The 24,067-nt window shown below is 43.4% G+C and overlaps 2 protein-coding genes across 11 annotated transcripts; both read left to right on the top strand.

The window, feature by feature from the left end:
* The first annotated feature begins 210 nt into the window (after positions 1 to 210).
* Positions 211 to 10,568, top strand: LOC134191619 (ubiquinone/menaquinone biosynthesis C-methyltransferase UbiE-like). 3 transcript variants are annotated; one of them, XR_009971815.1, is made up of 4 exons: positions 211 to 293; positions 353 to 412; positions 9,674 to 9,922; positions 9,999 to 10,568. XR_009971815.1 is itself a non-coding variant. In XM_062660241.1 (3 exons), exon 3 carries the CDS (start codon positions 4,726 to 4,728, stop codon positions 5,515 to 5,517), a length of 792 nt encoding a protein of 263 aa, XP_062516225.1. In that variant the 5' UTR covers positions 211 to 293; positions 353 to 412; positions 4,631 to 4,725; the 3' UTR covers positions 5,518 to 5,706. The 3 variants fall into 3 exon arrangements, 2 of the variants coding, with proteins under 2 accessions (XP_062516225.1, XP_062516227.1); XM_062660241.1 differs by lacking the exons at positions 9,674 to 9,922; positions 9,999 to 10,568 and adding an exon at positions 4,631 to 5,706; XM_062660243.1 differs by lacking the exons at positions 9,674 to 9,922; positions 9,999 to 10,568 and adding an exon at positions 4,573 to 5,706.
* A 7,465-nt stretch (positions 10,569 to 18,033) lies between these two features.
* Positions 18,034 to 23,446, top strand: LOC134190710 (malonyl-[acyl-carrier protein] O-methyltransferase-like). 8 transcript variants are annotated; one of them, XM_062659193.1, is made up of 3 exons: positions 18,034 to 18,115; positions 18,175 to 18,234; positions 21,997 to 23,446. In XM_062659193.1, exon 3 carries the CDS (start codon positions 22,230 to 22,232, stop codon positions 23,019 to 23,021), a length of 792 nt encoding a protein of 263 aa, XP_062515177.1. In that variant the 5' UTR covers positions 18,034 to 18,115; positions 18,175 to 18,234; positions 21,997 to 22,229; the 3' UTR covers positions 23,022 to 23,446. The 8 variants fall into 8 exon arrangements, 3 of the variants coding, with proteins under 3 accessions (XP_062515177.1, XP_062515179.1, XP_062515180.1); XR_009971673.1 differs by lacking the exon at positions 21,997 to 23,446 and adding an exon at positions 19,040 to 19,557 and having other exon boundaries at positions 18,045 to 18,115; positions 18,195 to 18,958; XR_009971674.1 differs by lacking the exon at positions 21,997 to 23,446 and adding an exon at positions 19,040 to 19,557 and having other exon boundaries at positions 18,046 to 18,115; positions 18,172 to 18,958.
* Positions 23,447 to 24,067: the final 621 nt, after the last annotated feature.

The raw sequence follows: 24,067 nt of genomic DNA, 5'->3' as shown, positions 1-24,067 counted from the left end.
CGGGTAAAACTCAGATCAAAAAACATCGACAGGCGTTGTTTCTAACTCAAATGTCTTCCCGAAGTCACCAGACATTCTTACGAGCCGCATGCGCCGCTAAAATATTGCCCGTATGCTAGGAGACGCCCAAAAGGTGTATCTAACGGCTAAAAATATTTTGATTGGCTAGCGATATTCAGGAAGGCGGATATCCAACGGAGAAGTCACGTGGCAAGAATCCGACCTGACGTGTGAGGGTGTGACGTACCAGCAGCAACGATATCTAGCGAATCCTAGCGCGTACACAGCTCAAAGTAGGTTCATTCGATAGACAATTTATTAGCGATTCTTTTGAGCTATGTTTTAAAAACAGAAACAAAGGCTCGTTTAGAAGAAACCCGTCTACGTTGAGACAAAGGGAGGCGGAGTTAAGGTAAGTACGTGAACTACGTACCTGACACGTAACGCAAACGTAATAACAAGTTAGATATAGAAGGGCTGTCTAGGCAAGTTTCAATAATCGACAGTCCCTAGCACCAACAACTTGCAACTGAAGCGGTTTGAAGCAATTTGACTGAATCACGTGTCCCGTATGAGGCATGACCTCCGTTACCAGACTTCCGTTTTCTCGTTACACGCGCAAGTTTTGGTAACGGCTAAATGAGAACCGTTAGAGTATACGCTAGCGATGCATTATGCCAAGTTTCGTCTTTCGAACGTCTATCTAGAGCATGTTAGGAGCATAATCGAAGTGCGCTAAATGTGACGTAACTTGGCGAGTGTTCTCGCCAAACCTAAAAATAGAGTTACACTAGAAGGAGTCGCTGTACGGGCTTCAAACTTAGCAATTACATACAACCAATCATAGAGATGAATTATTAAATCTTCATGTCGTTCCTTTTTGTCGATCCCGACGATATTCCCTATTGGAGAAAGATGAAGAAGAAGGCGTAGAGAGTCTGATCGTGCTTGATTGACGAGTTTCCGACCCGTAGTTTGACATTTTCACTTCGGCCGAAATCGGCCGTCCAGCACACCGAGAGGAGGATTGAGAGGAGGTCAGCGAAGCTTGGGAAGAGAAGAGGTATTGTTTCGTAATCCATAGGTTCGTCTAAACGTGGTTGGGATTGCTGTTTCGTCACTCAAGGGATTTTTTCGTTCAAGCGTCGTCATACTTTTGGTCGCTTTGTTGTTGGCAACAGAACCGGATGTCTACAAGAATGCACTGTCGCGCTAGTTGGTAGAACGGCGTAGGTGAATACCAGATGTCTCTACGTACAGAAGGTTTGCTGTTGCACACTTGTTGCGGCATTCGGGGGGTCATTTCAGGTTTTTGCGCACGGTCTGGTCAGAGATGTGGTCAGGGCGTGGTCGCTGTCGAACAGAAGCTTGAAGCTGTGTGCCGTACAAGTAGAGGACGTGCTGTGTTGAGAGTAATAGTTTTGTAGATAGTGTAGATAGATGTGTACAGTTGGTTATTTCTACTTTGTAAGTAGTTTTACAATAGTTTGTGTAGCTTACTACTGTTTCTTCCATAGCCTGATTTTGCACTGTCCCAAGGTATGCCGGGATAAGCAATGTTTATGAGTTGAGTCTGTTGCATCTCCGAATTCGTTTTTGTGCCTGTATGACTTCATTCCAAGTTCTGCGCTAGACCCACAATGTTGAAGGGGCGTTTCCTAGTGGATACCGCAGTAGGCATTGATATCAAACTTTTTGTGCTGGGCGACGGTCAGGTGACGTTGACGACAACCGTCGTACGAAGTGGCAGGCCTGTAGCTGTCGAGGTAGATTTATAGTGATTTTTAGAAGATGTACCTACGGGAGAGATGCGCCATTGTCAAAATACATGCTCAAACGGGCTAATTAGCTAAACAGCAGGTGGGAGGGCCATTACTCAAAACGGTAGCCAAACATGTACACATGTAGGACCAGTTATTCACTTATCTATACGATACTACCCGCCATATGGGCAGTGGCAATCTATCGTTGTACGCCACTTCTGCAAAGAAGGAAGACGCACCTTCCTTGACATACGCACGCACGCAAAAGCGGCCCGGTGAGCTGGCCCATCTTGTACTCTGGGAATTAGAGGATGGCGTACAGTGGTGGCCTCGCCCCAGACGCAGTGTGGATTGCAGCCCCGGATGCGCTGCCATCGCCACTACGTCTGGTATGGTACCGCCCTTTGCGGTCACCGTTAATCATGTCCCTAGGGACATGATTAGTGAATCATGTCCCTAGGGACATGATTAGTGTCAGTTACAAGTGTACTTTGTCGGTGTAGTAGATTACAGGAAACGACTGTCGCGTGAGATCTTCGCTAATTAGCGTGCAGTACGTAGGCAGCAGTACAATGCATTGCAGCAGAGGCATAAGACGCATCGCAGCTTCAACTGAGAACCTGTGTACGCGTTCAAAGGCGTATGGTGCACTGCAAGTGCCATTTCTGATCTTCCATTTCACCGCTACGCTCTCTAAAGTAGCTGCAATCTCTTACTAACGCTTGACAGCGGCCTAAAATCGCAATATTGACAAGTGCAGAGGCTAGAACAACGTCAAAGTCCAATTGAAAGCTCGGTTCCCAGCTAATAACATTAGTATCACACGCGCTGAAGAATTTGATTACATACTTACTCCCGCCCAGAAAGGCGGTACCATACCAGACGTAGTGGTGATGGCAGCGCATCCGGGGCTGCAATCCACACTGCGTCTGGGCGAGGCTAGTACAGTGGCTGGCAAGCGCACGTCACATCTGCATACTCGGTTAATTGATTGAGCAAACAAACTCGATCCGTTCGCCCCCACCCGCCCTGTGGGCGGTAGGAATTGCGCGAACACCTATATAGTAGCTACATCTAAGCGAAGAAGAAGTAAAAATTAACGTTCGCCAGTCGTCCATTCTTTGGCGCATAGAGTAGCCCCCATCTCAAAATCTCACTGTAGGGCGGGTCCACGTGTTACTCTAGAGACAAATCTACATACACGCACGCACGCGCACACACACACCCTCGCGCGCACGCACACACGCACACACACACCACAACACGCACGCATGCACGCACACACACAACAACAACAACAACAACAACAACAACAATCATTCATTTTTGCATTTGTCAGTCAATTTTTTATCATTATTTTTATTTTTATTAAAATTTATTATTTTTATTTGTCTGTCTATTTTTTATTTTTTATTTTGCATTTGGTCGCTTTAGGCGTCAAAACAGCAAACAGCATCGAGTACGTTCACATCCATTCAGTGCGTGCGCATTCAGTCGCCGTTGTGACACAAGCGCACAACGTTAGACGTACGACGTCGAGCCTGCCGACGTCAACGTTCCCGCGGCCGCATTTAATCGCTGCTGTAGACATGCAGATTTCACAAACAGCAACGACTCTAGCCGTAGTGTTCGAGTTGTTCTCTACAAAACAAGAGAAGCTAATGAGATAGGATTGCACTGCGTGCATACCATTCTGGTCTTTAGTGAAACGTTTGAGAAACCAAATCCGGTCTTTAGATAGCCGATTTCTGGCTACGCGGCACACAGCGACATCAAAGGCTGTTCACCAGACCCCATTTCGCCCGGAATGATGACGCGGCGGAAAAGGGTCTGGCTACGCGAGACTGTTGCTTTGGGTGCTGAAATTAACCTATAATTACATTGCTACGCGACCGTGTCTTCGCGGAAGTGCCGAGTATGCGGATGTGACGTGTTTGAGATGCTCGGGAATGCCCACTTCCGTTTGTCCACATGTCTGTCTGTCTGTCTGTCTGTAAGGCGCCTATCGGCGTGACGCCAGTCTCCCGGAAGTAGCGTCTTTGCTGCAGAAGTGGCGTACAAAGATAGATTGCCACCGCGCCCAGATTGCCACCGCCCCTAGGGCGGGTGGTACTAGTAACCTACTAATGCGCCACACGTCAGCTGTCACGGAAATAAACATCCGGAAATAGACATCCGGAAATAAACATCCGAAAGTAATCATCTGGAAATAAACATCTGGAAATAAACACGTTAGCTGTCACGGAAGTAGAGTCAGCTGACGCCGTGCGAGTCAGTTGAAGCCGTACTGTAACTGATGTTTAGTCAAACTGCTTCAATTGCAAGTTGTTGTTATCTACGGACTCAAGACGAACAGCCCGGCTAGCACAACCTCAACGCGACCAACGGCTGGTCGTTTTTCTAGACATCCGTACAGAGTCGGAAGTATTTTACAAAAACGTCAGCTGACATCGTCGCGGTTTAACTAGCAATTACATGCAACAAATGCATGCATTGTGTTTATTGATAAACGATATTCATATTTATGAGTATGTATGGGGCAATGACATGCTCAACGCATCTGGGGAATATTTGGGGTTTGGAGCTATAGAGTGATGGCGGGATCAGCTAGTAGTACGTAGACGGTCTAACAGACTTTGACAATGTACTGTGTCGTTGTTGAACTGATGCCGTGTAGCTTTCAAAGGAAGCGCAGATGGCATGATTACTTAGTTAACTTGTCGACTGTATAGTGCTTTTATGGATATTTTAAGACGACAAAACGTAAACATTGCAATTAAGTGACAGCTGACTCATCCTATTACATTAGGCAGGCAGAGCGCATGCAGATCTACTAGACGGCTATATAAACCGTCTCTTTGGCTCAGTTTCTCAGCTAGCTGTCGAGGAGCTATACTCGTTGGAGAGCGCATTGAAATTATCCTTTTACTATCTTCTTTTTTTCTAACGTGTTTTGGTCACAATGTCTACATTGCGTGTGCTAAACAACGCTGACATGTACCACCACCAGTCGGATTTACAATTTCGAGATGGTTGTTCAGTCATTCACGAGATGCTGAAACCAAAGCGTGGAGAGTCCATTCTCGATCTCGGCTGCGGTACCGGACGACTGACTATGCAGTTGGCATCTCTCGTTGGTGACTCTGGTCGTGTGGTCGGTGTTGATCCTGACTCGTGCAGAATCGCTGTAGCAAACGAGCAGGTAAAGAAGATGGATGATATCCCTGTAACGTTTCAGTTGGGTAGCATTCGTGAAGCACTTCCGCTTGGTCCATTTGATGGAATATTTAGCAATTACGTGTTCCACTGGTTTGAACGTGCCGAACGTGCAGAAATGATGCATCAGATGTATGACAGTTTGAAACCAGGAGGACGACTTACGTTCGTGCTTGAAACCAATCAGCCACAGCCCAATGCCATCGTTCGTGATATTTTCCGTCTGACTGAGCCAAACGTAGACGAAGAGTCTGCATCTGGCATTAAGATGGACGTTCCTTCTGTGTGGCTGCAACACTGCAGTGATGCCGGATTTGTTGTCGAACTGTCAGAGGTGTTCAGGACAGAGAAGGCAGGGCCAAATCTGGATGCAATACTTCAATTTCTAAAAGCTTCCATTCCCAATTTCCAGCCCAGTAAGCTGACAGACGACGGTCTGCATCAGTTGAATAACCGGTACAAAACAGGGAACGGCGACGAGGCTGCCTTTTCACTTACATTATTGAAAGTTTTGGCAAGGAAACCGCAGGAATCTTAAGTCAATTAACAAGCGTTATAACACAGTAACACGAAAAAACAGACTGACATTTTGAATGACTTTCATTACCGTAACAGTAATGACTGTCGTTGTAGAGTTAGCAGAATGGATGTTGATATAGAATTAGTTATTCGGTATGTGGTGTGACTTATTAAATATATTCTTTCTGTTACCAATTTGCAAGTCTAATGCGGTTGTTATTGTCTAGAGAGCAGCAGCTGCATGTTTAGCAGTCACTCACGTATATCTCTAACAACAAGAGTAAAGAAAATTGTGGCAATATTCATGCACTTAATAGACAGTTAGGTACTAGATAAGGGCGCAAAGTTTATGTATCTCATGTTCAGTGCATAATCTGAAACCCTAGCGCATAAACATTACTAATTTAACAATCAGAAAAATGCCGCGAAGTCCAAATGTGGGGATTTTAAGGTAAAGACTATAGGTGAGGTTTTGCTAAGAATCATCATAATACAAACTATAAAAGTTGTAACACATACATAACAGTTACTCATTACTCTATAGCTGGGTTTTATGGAAGTTTACAAGAGGTTGACGTGAATGGCTAGCTGATTTGTTAAAGTAAGAAGACAGACACATTAGTTCGTTTGTTTGCCAGCGATTGTGACTGTCAAAGGCGAGAAATTTCAAAAAAACTGACGGAACGACAAGGGGCTTGGATTGCTGCCATCAACAGAAAAGACCTGACACAGATCCGTTTGAAGTACACATGCGTCTGTTCCGATCACTTCGTAAGCGTAAAATCTTCTGCAACGAAAGATCAAACGAATCCTGACTAGGTTTCTAGTCAAAAACTGCTATATTCGTCAAGGCATTCATTGTGACGACAGAACGGTGCGAACGAGTACAGTAAAAGAGATGCAAAGAGACTGCGATTAGAAGAAGACGACTAAACCGTTCCTCCATTTGATTGCAGTGCACGTGCAAGCGAAATTACAGACGACTTGAAACTGATGACAATGTAGTAGTGCATGGGAGCGATAGCATGCATGCAGACCTAGTAGTGAAGATGTTGACAGGATAAAGAAGCCGTTGCACTGTCTTCAGGAGGAACTGGCAACAATATATACGGCATTCCGATTTCAAAACAGTTTGCTTTCAGAGAAAAACTTCATCCAGCGTGGATGCAGGTCGTCGCTGCAGCCACACGTCGACGTCTTCGGACAATTCGCTGAGGGAAATTTCGTAAAGGTCTCGACCATCAGCGTACTGCAATTTAGCATTGTCCCGACGTCGACTGTCGGAATATAACGATCTGTCGCGATAACTGAGGAAAACAGGCCTCTAACTTATCGAAAATGTTCCGGCTGTGCTTGACGCGTGGATTGGTCAGTTTAGCTCACGTGAGTGCAACCGGTCTGTACAGGTGCTCTAGTGGAAATTGAAAATCCGTACGTTGGCAAGATTCTGGAAGTAAGCAGGAACTTACACGAAGTAGATCAGTAAGTAGACTCATATTTCCTAGTCCAGAGGCGACGGAACGTCCTTGTGAGCGGGGAAATGCACAGTCTGCAAGTAGGCGGCATTTGGCGTGGAATTTGATTGCAACGATTGTATGATTATCTAGAATCTGCACCAAAGAAACTTTGTAAAGCACAGAATGCCACCGTCACACTGTCAACACAACGATCCAATGGGTAACCCATTTTAGTGGAACTGGTACTACGCAAAGTACCAGCCATTAGCTCTTTCCAACGCTTCAAAAATCCTCTCCACCATTTGTGTCCTGGTACTCCTCCTTGAAATGGGTTTATTCTGCTGCTATCATGAAGGTAGCAACAGCTCCAACGACGTCACGGGTAGCTGGGTATCCAAAACTAGCCAGTGCCAAGCAGCAACGTACCATAACAGTCTCTTCTAAGTCACTGAGAACACGCGGACGACCTGCCAATGATTGTGTCACAACCTGATGAAGATGACTGTAGATGGTGTTTCTAGGCACGCCATATGCTGCAGTAGCCTCGCGATAACTCATTTTCCCGGTCTTTACAGCATCGAGCGCAGTTTGCAGAGCAACGCACTTGCTTTCCACACGAGTACAACTTGTTTCGACGCTGCTTGACATCTTTTACACCTAGTGACCCCTCCCTCACGTGCTGTTCGTCTGTTTACCTCTAAAAGTAGCCTTCTTAGAGCTCAAACTAACAGCGAGTAGACAACACATTAGAGTGGCTTGGACAAGGCAAAACCGTGAAGAATGGACCGATGGCGCTAGTAAGCGTGAGACCGAATGTGCAGTATGATAGAGTCAACTTTCTCGTTACTATCAATGGAACTAGAAATGGTTACCAATTCTTGAGCAACATTTCTGCTACGTGTTGCTGAGGAAAATCACCAAGATTGCTAGAATACTGCAAATAATAATTTACTTCTTTATAGAGCCAAGATCATTCAGTCTGGGAATCACAGAATCATTCTGTCGACAACATATGGCCAGCACAAAGCCCTACTTTAAATTCTGTTTGTACGTCCTACTGTCTACTGTCTGTTTGTCTGTCTGTCTGTCTGTTTGTCTGTCTATCTGTTTGCCTGTCTGTCTGTCCGTCTGTCTGTCTGTCTGTCCGTCCGTCTGTCTGTCTGTCTGTCTATCAAAATAAATATATTTGATATATCATAGCTACGGCAAAAACAGCAACACTAACTACATGAGTGTCCAGCAGAGCCGCCAACAAGTACAATCTGTCTGTTTGTCAATGGTATTATATTTTCATAAATCAGAACTATTACAGGCTAAGTCAAACTAAGCAATACACGATACACTACAGTTGACCCTAGCACGGTCTTACAATGGGAACTAAAGAACAAAAAACTGAACAGTGTCTGTCTGTCTGCCTGTCTGTCTGTCTGTCCATCTGTGCTGTCTATTGTTTATATTTGAAAGTTTGCTTTTGTTGTATCTTTTAAAGTTTAAAATCAATAAACGATCTGTCTATCCGTCTGTCTGTCTGACAGCTCTTCCAGGGTTCAGTGACACCAAGCAATGCCCTGACATTAATATTGTTGCCTACAATCAATGGCCGCAGGCAATACATTGCAAAGGCCGTTAGGCATGTCACGGCCTGGTTTTCAAGATAAACGAATTGTTATGTTTTACGCGCTCTTCGAGCAGTACACGCAAGCGGATATTTTTAAAGGGGCCTCAGTTTGAAAATGTTGTTGATCAACTTGGTGTTCTGTCGACGTTCACGTCAACAGCGAAGAAGGCAAAAAGTCAGTAAAATGAATCTTAGTCAAATAGTTTGTTGTCTTCCAGCCCATTTGATGTTGTTTCTTCTACATCATCTGGGTAAAGAACATGCCAGAGATATTCTGCATATCTGATGTAAGGGAATCAAAGACTGAATGGTGACTTGGACTTCTCAGGAGAAGCAACCTTTCCATGGAATGTAAACTTTCGATGTCCAGCTGGCGCATATACATCTTGTACTTTCTGTAAATAGATTACTTTGCAAGTGTGCATCAGTACTTGTAAGAGGAGGCATGTAATTGTTGAAGCTCTCAATGATATCGAAGTAGATCTGTAATCATAGAGACCACGCTTTGAACTTGATACAAATATAACTAGGATGGAAAGTGTGTGTATCAATCTATAGTCACCCATATAATATAGCTACATCAAGATCTTGCTGTTCTACGTATACTTCTTGCTTTGACAGTCAGTTGGACAATAATTGTATTTAATCAATAAGATGTAGATATTAATATCAATCATTAAAACTTTCTCAAAAAAAGTAATGCAGTAAATAAAGTTTGTATCAAAGTTTACTTCTGAAACTACATATTTGCCAAAGTGGTGGTCACATATGTCAACACCTATCAACAGATTTCAAAAATTCGAATGACTAGTATTAAGAAAAGACAACTTTCAATTAAATTCAAACTTAGTATATATCTTACTCAATTCAAACCATCAATAGAAATATAACTAGAATGTAATAAATGTGTATTTACAATATTCAACCATTTTATATTATACTATAGCTACATACAGGTCTTGCTGTACACAGCCAGAGTTGAGTCAAAATTTATATTATGTAAATATTAATATTAATCATTAAAACTTTTTCAAAATATTAATACAGTAAATAGAAGTTTTTATGCAAAGTTTTACTTCTGAAACTACATATTTGCCTAGTGGTGGTCAGATATGTCAAAACCAGTCGACAGATTCCAAATATTCGAATGACTAGTATTGAGGAAAGGCAACTTTCAATTAAATTCAAACCCAGTATATATCTTAATCAAGGGGTACTGTGCAGCTAGAGACATCTCTGTCAATTCTGGCTGGAGAAGACGACGTTGTCATGATGTCCACAGCAGAGATACTAATGAGCTTGCACCTTGCGTGACGACAACAATTGCTAATAACCGTCTAATCTTCAAGGTAATTGCTACTCAATTCATTCTAATAGGATCCTACGCGTGCCCTTGTAACAACATTTTTTCGTCTTGCGTTGCAGTTTTGACCAGTTCTTCACGTGACATAATATGTTACCAGTCCTTGTCCTGGCGAGTGGAACAAAAAGCACGTGCCAAAACACGTGGAGCGCGAGCGAGGAGGAGGACTGGGTACGAGTCTAGCTTTGTATTAGTTTTTACCAGGCGCAAGAATATCTAGAAACCGAATGTTAGGAGACGACTTACTTTGACCTCTCTCTTCGGCGTGTACGTACACGTACCAACCGGTTTCTTGACCGATGACTTACTGAAAGCTCACGTTGGTTCACGTCTTGGAAGTTCATGTAATACGTTCATCGCTGTTGAGTCATAGTGTCAGTTCGAGATCGATCAGAGTCTAAAATTAATTTAGCTGCAGACTTTGTTTATTCGTTAATTAAATTTCTGCGTAGAGCGAAATTTGTTTACCTTGTATTCCATCTAGCTTGTATCTATTGTTGTCTTTGAAATACACTACTTTATATAGATAGTTGAACACAACTGTCTTTGAATCAATTTGTGTACCGAGCACCGTCTAGACGCTTCTAGATAACTATCTATCAGCACCATAATTTTGTGGTAATGGAAGTCGATTTGAGTGGTCAAGCAGACAGTGGTCATCTGCAGAGGAATTATATGCAGTTTCGGCAAGTTTGAATCCTCCAGCAGCAAAAGTACCACTTTTTAGTTGGAGCAAATGCATTTGTAATTCCAGGAGAAAGTTCTGAGTGGTCTAGACACAAAGTTGGTGGCAGTTTCTCAGCAGAGTTGGATTCGTTTGCACGAGGTAGCCACCATCCGAGGAGACGAATTGCATGCGTTTTCTCAAATTGTGCTGTAACGCAAACTGATCCACCTAGAGAGGTTTCTACCATCAAAAGTGTTACCGAGAATACACAAATAAGTCAACTTTGAGCGGTTCATTCGAAAGCAGCAACCTCTAGCTACTGTGGTGCAAGATGCAACGGCTAGCCAAACAAAGCTGCCTGCTCAGGAAAGATCAAGAAGAAGCGCAATTTCATCCACAAATTTTGCTTTGTACGTTACTTGTCAACGGAATACCAGCAAACAGAAGCGATCACAATCAACGCATCATTGTTATGCATGGCTTACTGGCACAAAACTACGACGTCGTTGCATTAGTCTTACGGACATCGCAGTCAATTTAGGCGAAGACATGTATGCTGCTCTCCTTGCCATATGGGCTTTTCCTGGATGCGACACGACGATTGCCTTTGCCGAAAAAGGAAAAACAAAGATCTTTCGCTTAGCTTCTCAAAACGACTGTTTACGCATTGCGATGACCAGAGTAGGATGCAGCTTGGCTCCGACTGAATGTGAGAAGTTTGTATGCCATCTTTACGGTTTGCCAACTTGTACCAGTGTCAACGAGGTTCGGTACGAGTTATTTCGCATGGAGTGCTCGAAAGCGCAGCAGATGCCACCGACTCAAGATGCTCTTCGGCAGCATTTAGTAGTACGGGTTAATTATCAAAGTTTTGTATGGAAAATGATTTGTGCTCTATGCAGAATCTGCCTAGTCCGCACGGTCACGGATGGATTGTTGAAACTGATGAAAACGGTTCTGGCACATATTTCTGCTGGATGACACAGCTTCCTGCCTCGATAGCACCGTTGGAGCTTGTAAGCTGCAAGTGCAATGTCGGCTGCACCAAAAGAGCAATGTTCGTGCTTTCGCGCTGCTTTGTGCTCTACCGATGAATGCGGTTGCAGAAATTGCAAGAATTGGAGCAAGCAAATAGCCTTTCCTAGTCAAGTACTATTGGAAGAAGAAACTCCAGAACCAGACTGATGATAGCGATAATGATGACTGTAGTGATAGTGAATAAGTGATCAAGTGTATGATTGCATGCACGCGCGAATTAATTCAATTATTTTAGTGTAGTAGATCAAGTTATTTCTAGAAAAAATAATGAAATAATAAATCTAAAAAGATTAAATTACAATACGAAAATATAGACAGAGTGTTGTACTCGCAAAGATGTTTACTTTGATTCAACGATACCTATTGCTTTAAAGGAACTCCAAGGCTGTAGCAATCGGCAGTCCTGGATAATACAAAAGTTGTTGCCTTTCTAACTATTTCCAGCATAAATGGCATGCTTCCTTTGTTGGCGCTAGTTGTAGAATTGCAGTAGTCAATTAATTAGAGATTCTACGCCTTCAGGAACGCTCGTCATGAAGAGCTATAGTATAGCCTCGACTTTCCCGTGCGCCTCGCGCGTACTATTTTATAAATTCTACCGTTACTTTGTCGCACGTTTTCCAAAGTGCAAACATTGAGAAATAATTTCTATTAGTTTTTTAGAATTTTCTAGTGCCAAGAAACGCTGGTCCACAAGGGGGTCGGAGCAAAACGTCGGCTTCTGGGACTTGGCTCCTCAACTAAAATCTTACAACTAGTTTCCTCCAACACTGACAGCTGCTGCGCACAAAATGAGCTCTTTAGCTAATTGTGAGCGAAAACACTTTGTCTAGCAACATACCAGACTGTAATAAAAATGCTCTAGACACACTTACTAGATCCCGCTCGTATCAACAATGACAGTAGACACACCTCCGCTCGTATTGCAAATCAGCACTCTATCTAAGAAGAAATGAACTCACAACACAATTCCATTTCAGTCGGTTATCGACAAGAATCACTACTGTAACCTGAAGCTCCGCCTCGGGTTAATAATGCGCCGACAACATCCGTCTGTCACAGAAGTAGAGCCAGCTGGCGCCATACGCTAACTGATGTTTAGTCAAACTGCTTCAAAGTGCTTAAGTTGCAAGTTGTTGGTATCTACAGACTCTAGACGAACAGCCCGGCAAGCACAACGTCAACGCGACCAACGACTGGTCGCTTTTCTAGACATCCCTACAGAGTCGGGAGCATTTTTACAAAAGTCAGCTGACACCCTCCCCCCCGTTGCGGTAAACAATTACATGCAACAAATACATGCATGGTGTTTATTGATATACGATTTCATATTTATGAGTATGAGGCAAAGACATGCACAACGCACCTGGGGAAAATTTGGGGTTTGGAGCTATCGAGTGATGGCGTGATCGGCTAGTAGTACGTAGACGGTCTAGCAGACATTGCCAATGTACTGTGTCGCTGTTGAATTGATGCCGTGTAGCTTTCGAAGGAAGCACAGATGGAATGATTACTTAGATTGTCGACTGTATAGTGCTTTTGTGGATATCTTTTGACAACAAAAGCGCAAACATTGCAATTAAGCGACAGCTGACTCATCCTATTACATTAGGCAGGCAGAGCGCATGCAGATCTCCTAGACGGCTATATAAGCCGTCTCTTTGGCTCAGTTTCTCAGCTAGCTGTCGAGGAGCTATACTCGGAGGTCGCAGTAAAATTATCCTTTTACTATCTTTCATTTTCTAACGTGTTTTGGTGACAATGTCTACATTGCGTGTGCTAAACAACGCTGAAATGTACCACCACCAGTCAGATGTACAATTTCGAGATGGTTGTTCAGTCATTCACGAGATGCTGAAACCAAAGCGTGGAGAGTCCATTCTCGATCTCGGCTGCGGTACTGGACGACTGACTATGCATTTGGCATCTTTAGTTGGCGCCTCTGGTCGTGTGGTCGGTGTTGATCCTGACTCGTGCAGAATCGCTGTAGCAAACGAGCAGCTAAAGAAAGTAGTGAATAATATTCCTGTAACTTTTCAGTTGGGCAGCATTCGTGAAGCACTTCCACTTGGTCCATTTGATGGAATATTGAGCAATTACGTATTTCACTGGTTTGAACGTGCCGAACGAGCAGAAATGATGCAACAGCTGTATGACAGTTTGAAACCAGGAGGACGACTTACGTTCTTGCTTAACACCAATGAGACACAGTCCAATGTCATCGTTCGTGATATTTTCCGTCTTACTGAGCCAAACCTAGACGAAGAGTCTGCGTCTGGCATAAAATGGACGTTCCTTCTGTGTGGCTGCAGCACTGCAGTGATGCCGGATTTGTCGTTGAACTGTCAGAGGTGTTCATGAGAGAGTTCATGGAGCCAAATCTGGATAGACTACTTCAATTTATAACAGCTTCCGTTTTTAATTTTCAGTGCAGTAAGCTGACAGACGACGGTCTGCAGGAGTTGAATAGCCGATACGAAACAGGAAATGATGACGAGGTTGCCTGTTCTGTTAGACTGTTGAAAGTGTTGGCTAGAAAACCAGAAGAATATTGAGAAGAAAGTTAGCGACAGGAAGGAACATTGAAATGACATTTTACTATAATAGTGAAGGTTAGTGATTGTAGAATTAGTCCAATAGATGAAATTTGAAGCTGTCAGTGCTGTGGCATAGTCACAGTTCTTTCTGGTAACAATTTGCAAGTCTGATATACAGTTACACCACATTATTTTGGCTGTTCTGACTTCTAGTCCAGCAGCTGCTTGGTTACGTAGTTCTGAAACATGGCTCACATTCCGAACGTGACCGGAAGTGTTTTGAATTAGGTGAGGCTACCCTACTGTTTGTCTAATTTAGTAGTCAAGACTACGGAGTTGTTTCGTGCACTCATACTCGTTGGAGAGCGCTATCCTTTTACTATCTTCTATTTTCTAACGTGTTTTGGTCACAATGTCTACATTGCGTGTGCTAAACAACGTTGACATGTACCACCTCCACTCGGATGTACAATTTCAAGATGGTTGTTCAGTCATTCACGAGATGCTGAAACCAAAGTGTGGAGAGTCCATTCTCGATCTCGGCTGCGGTACCGGACGACTGACTATGCAGTTGGCATCTTTAGTTGGTGACTCTGGTCGTGTGGTCGGTGTTGATCCTGACTCGTGCAGAATCGCTGTAGCAAACGAGCAGCTAGAGAAGATGGATGATATTCCTGTAACGTTTCAGTTGGGTAGCATGCGTGAAGCAGTTCCACTTGGTCCATTTGATGGAATATTTAGCAATTACGTGTTCCACTGGGTTGAACGTGCCGAACGAGCAGAAATAATGCAACAGATGTATGACAGTTTGAAACCAGGAGGACGAATTATGTTCTTGGTTAACACCAATCAGACACAGTCCAATGTCATCGTTCGTGATATATTTCGTCTTACTGAGCCAAACCTAGACGAAGAGTCTGCATCAGGCATTAAGATGGACGTTCCTTCTGTGTGGCTGCAGCACTGCAGTGATGCCGGATTTGTCGTCGAACTGTCAGAAGTGTTCATGAGAGAGTGCACGGAGTCAAATCTGGATAGACTACTTCTATTTATAACAGCTTCCATTCCTAATTTTCAGTGCAGTAAGCTGACAGACGACGGTCTATGCAGGAGTTGAATAGCCGATACAAAACAGGGAATGGTGACGAGGTTGCCTGTTCTGTTAGACTATTAAAAGTGTTGGCTAGAAAACCAGAAGAATATTGAAAAAAAGGTTACTTAGCGACAGGAAGGAACAGTGGAATGTCATTTTACTATAATAGTGAAGGTTAGTGTTTGTAGAATTAGTCCAATAGATGAAATTTGAAGCAGTCAGTGCCGTGGCATAGTCACAGTTCTTTCTTGTAACAATTTGCCAGTCTAATATACAGTTACTTCACATTGTTTTGGCTGTTCTGACTTCTAGTTCAGCAGCTGCTTGGTTACGTAGTTCTGTCAAGAGGAATAAGCTAAATTTATGTTTCTACGAAATGCACTGCAATCGTGAGCAGTCTCAAGATACACTGAAAATTGGACACAAAATGCATTAAAATTATAGACAAAGTACCCTGCAGTTGTTCGAACGGACTGTTGTTTACAACTTTGAATACAGCAGTATAAATCAATATATTAGCATATTAGTATTGATGTTATTAAACTTCCCGTAATAATATTTAAAATCATGTTCTGGTTATTGTATTATCTGTCATTGAATATCTGTATACCCTATGCAAGGTATAAATTCAACCGGCCCATGAGAAAAAATTATTGCTTCCTCAAGAAGCGACCTAGTTAGAAAAAACGCTGAGACGCCTTTCTAACTAGAGCGACTTCGTACTGCTCTATTAGTAAACTAACTGCTATTTAACGTTGTCCATACCTCGTACAGCTTTGGAACAAGCCTCTACGACTAGAATCGCACAACGTCTGCTGGCGCACTAGCAAAATATACGGGATAACGTCTGTGAATAGCCCAAACGGGGTCGTATCCTAATTGCAGGGGCGTACCGTGGCCATTGGAATTGGGGGGGCTGAAATACCCGAACACTGACACGCCCCTTTGACAAAAATTGTATTAGTAGCATATCAGCGTGGACCATAGATCTTACCGAAAACAGTGAGACAGTTTCGTCTGTTTTTTGTACTTCTGGTTTTGCTGATGAGACGACATGGTGTCAGTGAAGTAGTGTTGATCACGGAAACCGATGTCTGCAGCCTAGTGTGAGACACGCATGCTCGGCCTCGAACATCCAGACTGTAAACAGACGCGCACGTTTACAAAAAGCTACGTAACGCTAGTTTTCACCTGACAAAATGGGAAACGCCCACAAAAACTGGGGGGGCTATAGCCCATTTAGCCCATGCCACGGTACGCGCCTGCTAATTGTGGACATTTTTCCTCCTCTACAGAAAGCGACTGGGTCTGAGTAACAGCTGGAATAGATACCTGAATAGTTGCCTCACAAGCTGGTATTTTGGACCGCAATCAAAACCATGTTCTGTGGTGTATCTCCACGATTCACCTGCGAAACTGTTCGCACCTGCAAGGTTCCTCCCATCACGTCCACAAATTCGAGGTATACGAATCGATCTTTTGTTGGATCATGAAAGTGCCCTGATGTTAGTTAAATAAGCAATTATCGAGTACCTTGGTAAAGTTTTGGGCCTATAGTTACGTTGGCTGTAACGTGCTAAAGATGCGCATTACGTGCATGGAGCGAACGTGTAATTCCAGTCCAGTAAACACCTAAATAGCTTCACTCACACTACATCTAGACATTGGTAATCCACTGACAATCTAGCTGTTTTCACTACTACTACATCTGGCCACAATAGGGTATGAAATGAGAACGAACAAAGTAGGTGGAATGTCAATATCAGCGACATTAGTAGTCCTTGACTGTTTTCACTGCTACTAGATCTGGCAACAATAAGACACAAAATGAAAACCTACAAACTCACCTAGGAGAGGTGGAAGGTAAAAACTACCTTGTCTGATATCAATAATCAGCTCCATCAGCAATGCAAAAAGATGCTAGAACCACAGTTTACAGTTCAGACGTTCATCTAAACATGATTGATCGTCTCCTACATTGTACCGTACACAGAACACTTGGTTTCTGCAACATTTGAAAGGCACGACGCCATTTTACGCAAAGGTGATACACCACAAAACATGGTTTTGATCGCGGCCCAAAATACCAGCTTGTGAGGCAACCATTCAGGTATCTAGTCCAGCTGTTACTCAGGCTCAGTCGCTTTCTGTGACGGAGAAAAAATGTTCACAATTAGGATACACTGTCCAGGGTCAGTGGATGGTCCGGCCATTTAATTTTCTACATTTTAAATTTCATGTTTTAATTTTTCAATTTTCAATTTTTAGTTAATTTTTTTACAAATTTTAATTTATAACTTATTTTTAATTTTTGCTTGCATTCTTATTTTAAAAAATTGTTTATTAAATTAACTTTTAATTTTTTATTTTTTATTTTTATTTTTATTTTTTTGTAAAATGGTTTTTCATCTTTTGATGTTTGATTCTTGTGATCTTTAGATTTATCTTTTAAAGTATGATTTTTAGGCACGTATGTGCTCAAAACTAGAAACTATACCCTCAGCCCGGAAATCCGGGCCTCGGGTAAAAAAACACATCAAAAAACATCGACAGGCGTTGTTTCTGACTCAAAAGTCTTCCCGAAGTCACCAGACATTCTTACGAGCCGCATGCGCCGCTAAAACATTGCCCGTATGCTAGGACACGCCCAAAAGGTGTATCTAACGGCTAAAAATATTTTGATTGGCTAGCGATATTCAGGATAGCGGATATCCGATATCCAGGAAGGCGGATATCCGATATCCAACGGAGAAGTCACGTGGCAAGAATCCGACCTGACGTGTGAGGGTGTGACGTGCCAGCAGCAGCGATATCTAGCGAATCCTAGCGCGTGGACAGCTCAAAGTATGTTCATTCGATAGACAATTTATTAGCGATTCTTTTGAGCTATGTTTTAAAAGCAGAAACAAAGGCTTGTTTACAGGAAACCGGCCTACGTTGAGACAAAGGGAGGCGGAGATAAGGTAAGTACGTGACTTTACGTACCTGACACGTAACGCAAACGTAATAACAAGTTAGACCTAGAAAGGCTGTCTAGGCAAGTTTCAATAATTGGCAGTCCCTAGTACCAACAACTTGCAACTGAAGCGGTTTGAAGCAATTTGACTGAATCACGTGTCCCGTATGTGGCGTGACCTTCTTCACCGGACTTCCGTTTCTCGTTACATGAGCAAGTTTTGGTAACGGCTAAATGAGAACCGTTAGAGTATACGCTAGCGATGCATTACGCCAAGTTTCGTCTTTCGAACGTCTATCTAGAGCATGTTAGGAGCAAAATCGAAGTGCGCTAAGTGTGACGTCATTTGGCGAGTGTACTCGTCAAACCTAAAAATAGATTTAACATTGGAAGGAGTTGTTGTACGGGCTTCAAACTTAGCAATTACATTCAACCAATCATAGAGAACAACGTCTTGAATTATTTGCATATTTGTTGCAACGTGACGTCACACAACGTCCCTGACGTCAGGGCCATGTCGACCTTAGAAATCTCCATGTAGTTCCTCTTTGTCGATCCCGACGATATTCTCTACTGGAGAAAGACGAAGAAGAAGGCGTAGAGAGTCTGATCGTGCTTGATTGGCGGGTTTCCGACCCGTAGTTTGACAGTTTCACTTCGGCCGAAATCAGCCGTTCAGCACTCCGAAAGGAGGATTGGGAGGAGGTTAGCGAAGCTTCGGAAGAGAAGAGGTATTGTTTCGTAATCCCTAGGTTTGTCTAAACGTGGTTGGGAGTGCTGTGTCGTTACTCAAGGGATTTTTTTCTTTCAAGCGTCGTTAGACTTCCGGTCGCTTTGTTGTTGGCAATGGCACCGGATGTCTACAAGAATTCACTGTCGTGCTAGTTGGTAGAACGGCGTAGGTAAATACAAGATGTCTCTACGTACAGAAGGTTTGCTGTTGCACACTTTTGCGGCATTCGGCGATCATTTCAGGTCATTTCAGGTCATTGCGCACGGTCTGGTCAGAGAAGTGGTCAGGGCATGGTCACTGTCGAACAGAAGCTCGAAGCTGTGCGCCGGACAAGCAGAGAACGTGCTGTGTTGAGAGTAATAGTTTGTAGATAGTGTAGATAGGTGTGTACAGTTGGTTATTTCTACTTTGTAAGTAGTTTTACAATAGTTTGTGTAGCTTACTACTGTTCCTTCCATAGCCTGATTTTGCATTGTCCCGAGGTAAGCTGGGATAAGCAATGTTTATAGACGGGTAGAGTTGAGTCTGTTGCATCTCCGAATTCGTTTTGTGCCTGTATGGCTTCATTCTAGGTTCTGCGCTAGACCCACAATGTTGAAGGGCGTTTCCTAGTGAATACCGCAGTAGACATTGATATCAAACTTTTTGTGCCAGCCGACTGTCAGGTGACGTTGACGACAACCATCGTACAAAGTGGCATGTCTGTAGCTGTCGAGGTAGATTTATAGTGATTTTTAGAAGATCCATATACAGGAGAGATGCGCCATTGTCAAAATACGTGCTCAAACAGGGGCTCTAGCTAGCTAGACAACAGGCAGGTGGGAGGGCATTACTCAAAACGGTAGTCAAACATGTACACATGTAGGACCAGTTATTCACTTATCTATCCGATACTAGTAGTACTACCCGCCGTATGGGCGGTGGCAATCTATCGTTGTGTGCCACTTCTGCAAAGAAGAAGACGCACCTTCCGTGACACACGCACCACGCAAAAGCGGCCTGGTGAGCCGGCGCATCTTGTACTCTGGGAATTAGAGGATGGCGTACAGTGGCTGGCAAGCGCACGTGACATCTGCATACTCGTTTAATTGATTGAGCAAACAAACAAACTCGATCCGTTCGCTCTCACCCGCTCTATGGGCGGTAGGAATTGCTCGATCACCTAGATAGTAGCTACATCTAAGCGAAGAAGACGAAAAATTAACGTTCGCCAGTCGTCCATTATTTGGCACGTTAGAGTAGCCCCCATCTCACTGTAGGGCGTGTCCACGTGTTACTTTAAAGACAAATCTACATACACGCACGCACACGCACGCACACACACACACACACACACGCACCCTCGCGCGCACGCACACACACACACATCCCCACAACACATACACACAACAACAACAACAAGCATTCATTTTTGCATTTGTCTGTCTATTTTTATTATTTTTATTTTTATTTGTCTGTCTATTCCTATTTTTTATTTGCATTTGGTCGCTCTAGACGTCAAAACAGCAAACAGCATCGAGTACGTTCGCATCCATTCAGTGCGTTCGCATTCAGTCGCCGTTGTGTGTGTAGACGTACGACGTCGAGCCTGCCGACGTCAACGTTCCCGCGGCCGCATTCAATCGCTGCTGTAGACATGTAGATTTCACAAACAGCAACGACTCTAGCTGTAGTGTTCGAGTTGTTCTCTACGAAACAAGAGAAGTTAATGAGATAGGATTGCACTTGCGTGCATACCATTCTGGTCTTTAGTGAAGCATTTAAGAGACCAAATCCGGTCTTTAGATAGCCGATTTCTGGCTACGCGGCACACAGCGACATCAAAGGCTGTTCACCAGACCTCATTTCGCCCGGAATGATGACGCGACGGAAAGGGGTCTGGCTACGCGAGACTATTGCTTTGGGTGCTGAAATTAACCTACAATTAGATTGCTACGCGACTGTGTCTTCGCGGAAGTGCCGAGTATGCGGATGTGACGTGTTGATATGCTCGGGAACGCCCACTTTCGTTTGTCCACATGTCTGTCTGTCTGTCTGTCTGTCTGTCTGTCTGTCTGTCTGTAAGGCGCCTATCGGCGTGACGCCGGTCCCGCGGAAGTCGCGTCTTCGTTGCTGCAGAAGTGGCGTACAAAGATAGATTGCCACCGCGCCCAGATTGCCACCGCCCCTAGGGCGGGTAGTACTAGTAACCTACTAATGCGCCACACGTCAGCTGTCACGGAAATAAACATCCGGAAATAAACATTCGGAAATAAACATTCGAAAATAAACATCCGGAAATAAACACGTCAGCTGTCACGGAAGTAGAGTCAGCTGACGCCGTACTGCCATTCAGTCAAACTGTTTCAAACTGCTTCAGGTTCAAGTTTTTGGTATCTACGGACTCAAGACGAACAGCTCAGCAAGCACAGTGTCAACGCGACCAACGGCTTGGCTGGTGTCATTTTTCTAAACATCCATACAGAGTAGTAATTTAGAGTTACCTGACACTGTTGCGGTAAACTAGAATTATTTATGCAACAAATGGTGGCATTAGGCGATGACACAATGGCAGCTACCACAGTGGATTTTGGCATCGCGAATTTTTCGTTGCGAATTCCTGCGATTTACGGCAGATTCGCCGCGAGACTTTGTAATGTGCGCATGCAGTGTCTTAATTAATTAAAAGTAGTGATTTTTGTGTCTGCAAGATTTAGTGAACACAAGCAGATGACGCAGTTTTCATAATGTGCTCTCTAGCTATTTGTGTGACGGCGTTCACTCTTGTGGCCACATAATTAACATATCTCTAGCTTAATTAATATTGCATGGTGTTTATTGATTTACGGTAATCACATTGATGAGCATGGGGCAAGGCATGCAATGGGGAAAATTTGGGGGTTTTGTAGCTATCGGGTGATGGCGGAATCGTCTAGTAGTACGTGGCAACTAGTCTAGCAGACATTGCCAATGTACTGTGTCGTTGTTGAACTGATGCCGTGTAGCTTTCAAAGGAAGCACAGATTGAATGATTACTTAACTTTGTTGATTGTATAGAGTGGTTTTGTGGATACCTTAGGACGGCAAACCGCAAATATTGCAATTAAGTGACAACTGACCCATTCTACTACATTAGCCAGGACCTGGCAGCACAGAGCGCTTGCAGATCTACTAGAAGGCTATATAAGCCGCTTCTTTGCCTCAGTTGCCCAGCTAGCTGTCGAGGAGCAACTCGTTTGAGAGCGCAGTGAAATTATGCTTTTGCTGTCTCTTATTTTCTAACGTGCACAATGTCTACATTGCCTGTGCTAAACAACGCTGACATGTACCACCACTACTCGGATGTACAATTTCGAGATGGTTGTTCTGTCATTCACGAGATGCTGAAACCAAAGCGTGGAGAGTCCATTCTCGATCTCGGCTGCGGTACCGGACGACTGACTATGCAGTTGGCATCTCTAGTTGGCGCCTCTGGTCGTGTGGTCGGTGTTGATCCTGACTCGTGCAGAATCGCTGTAGCAAACGAGCAGCTAAAGAAGATGGATGATATCCCTGTAACGTTTCAGTTGGGTAGCATTCGTGAAGTACTTCCACTTGGTCCATTTGATGGAATATTTAGCAATTTCGTGTTCCACTGGTTTGAACGTGCCGAACGAGCAGAAATGATGCAACAGATGTATGACAGTTTGAAACCAGGAGGACGACTTACGTTCTTGCTTAACACCAATCAGACACAGCCCAATGTCATCGTTCGTGATATTTTCCGTCTTACTGAGCCAAACCTAGACGAAGAGTCTGCATCTGGCATTAAGATGGACGTTCCTTCTGTGTGGCTGCAGCACTGCAGTGACGCCGGATTTGTTGTTGAACTGTCAGAAGTGTTCATGAGAGAGTGCATGGAGCCAAATCTGGATAGACTACTTCAATTTATAGCAGCTTCCGTTCCTAATGTTCAGTGCAGTAAGCTGACAGAGGACGGTCTGCAGGAGTTGAATAGCCGATACAAAACAGGGAATGGTGACGAGGTTGCCTGTTCTGTTAGACTATTGAAAGTGTTAGCTAGAAAACCAGAAGAATATTGAGAAGAAAGTTAGCTACAGGAAGGAACATTGGAATGTCATTTTACTATAATAGTGAAGGTTAGTGATTATAGAATTAGTCCAATAGATGAAATTTGAAGCCGTCAGTGCCGTGGCATAGTCACAGTTTTTTCTGGTAACAATTTGCGAGTCAGATATACAGTTACACCACATTATTTTGGCTGTTTTGACTTCTAGTCCAGCAGCTGCTTGGTTACGTAGTTGTGTCAAGGGGAATAAGCCAAATGTATGTTTCTACGAAATGCACTGGAATCGTGAGAAGTCTCAAAATACACTGAAAATTGCACAAAAAATGCATTGGAATTATAGATAAAGTACCCTGCAGTTGTTCGAACGGACTGTTGTTTACAACTTTGAATACAGCAGTTTATATGAGTATATTAGCATATTAGTATTGTGTTATTAAACTTCCCGTAATAATTTTCAAAAATCATGTTCTGGTTTCTGTATCACACACACACACACACACACACACACACACACACACACACACACACACACACACACACACACACACACACACACACACGCACACGCACGCGCACGCGCACGCGCACGCACGCACGCACGCACGCACGCACGCACGCACGCACACACACACACACACACACACACACACACACACACACCAGTATACTAATTATATAACTCAGTTACTGTCATTCATGTCACCAACCATATAACAACCAATGCCTAGTTTGAAATATAATGCCAGTTGCCAAAATGCATATCCAATGTATACACCTATAAGTGTCACAACACAATGACTGATACCATCAACTTAACTAAGAGTCATTAACTTAACTTAACTTAATTAACATAATTTAATTTAAACCAATGTTAGCTCTAAATATAGATTACCTCAATAATAGCTGTGTGACAACCAGCAGTGTTATCAATATGTCGTCATCATAATCATCATACTCTATGCATTAGTAATTAGTATGTTGTTTACATTAAATGATCCGATTAGTAATAATTATTAGAGTACATTATTTTGTGTACGTGTTTATCCAACTAGATAATGC

The sequence above is a fragment of the Corticium candelabrum genome, chromosome 15, assembly GCF_963422355.1.
Source record: "Corticium candelabrum chromosome 15, ooCorCand1.1, whole genome shotgun sequence".
Taxonomy (NCBI): domain Eukaryota; kingdom Metazoa; phylum Porifera; class Homoscleromorpha; order Homosclerophorida; family Plakinidae; genus Corticium; species Corticium candelabrum.
The sequence above is the reverse complement of the archived record's forward strand: the minus strand, read 5'-3'. Positions and strand labels throughout refer to the sequence as shown.

What these genes read in the sequence shown, in the direction of transcription:
- LOC134191619 (XM_062660241.1), top strand. Translation starts at nt 4,726, where the DNA reads ATGTCTACATTGCGTGTGCTAAACAACGCTGACATGTACCACCACCAG.
- LOC134190710 (XM_062659193.1), top strand. Translation starts at nt 22,230, where the DNA reads ATGTCTACATTGCCTGTGCTAAACAACGCTGACATGTACCACCACTAC.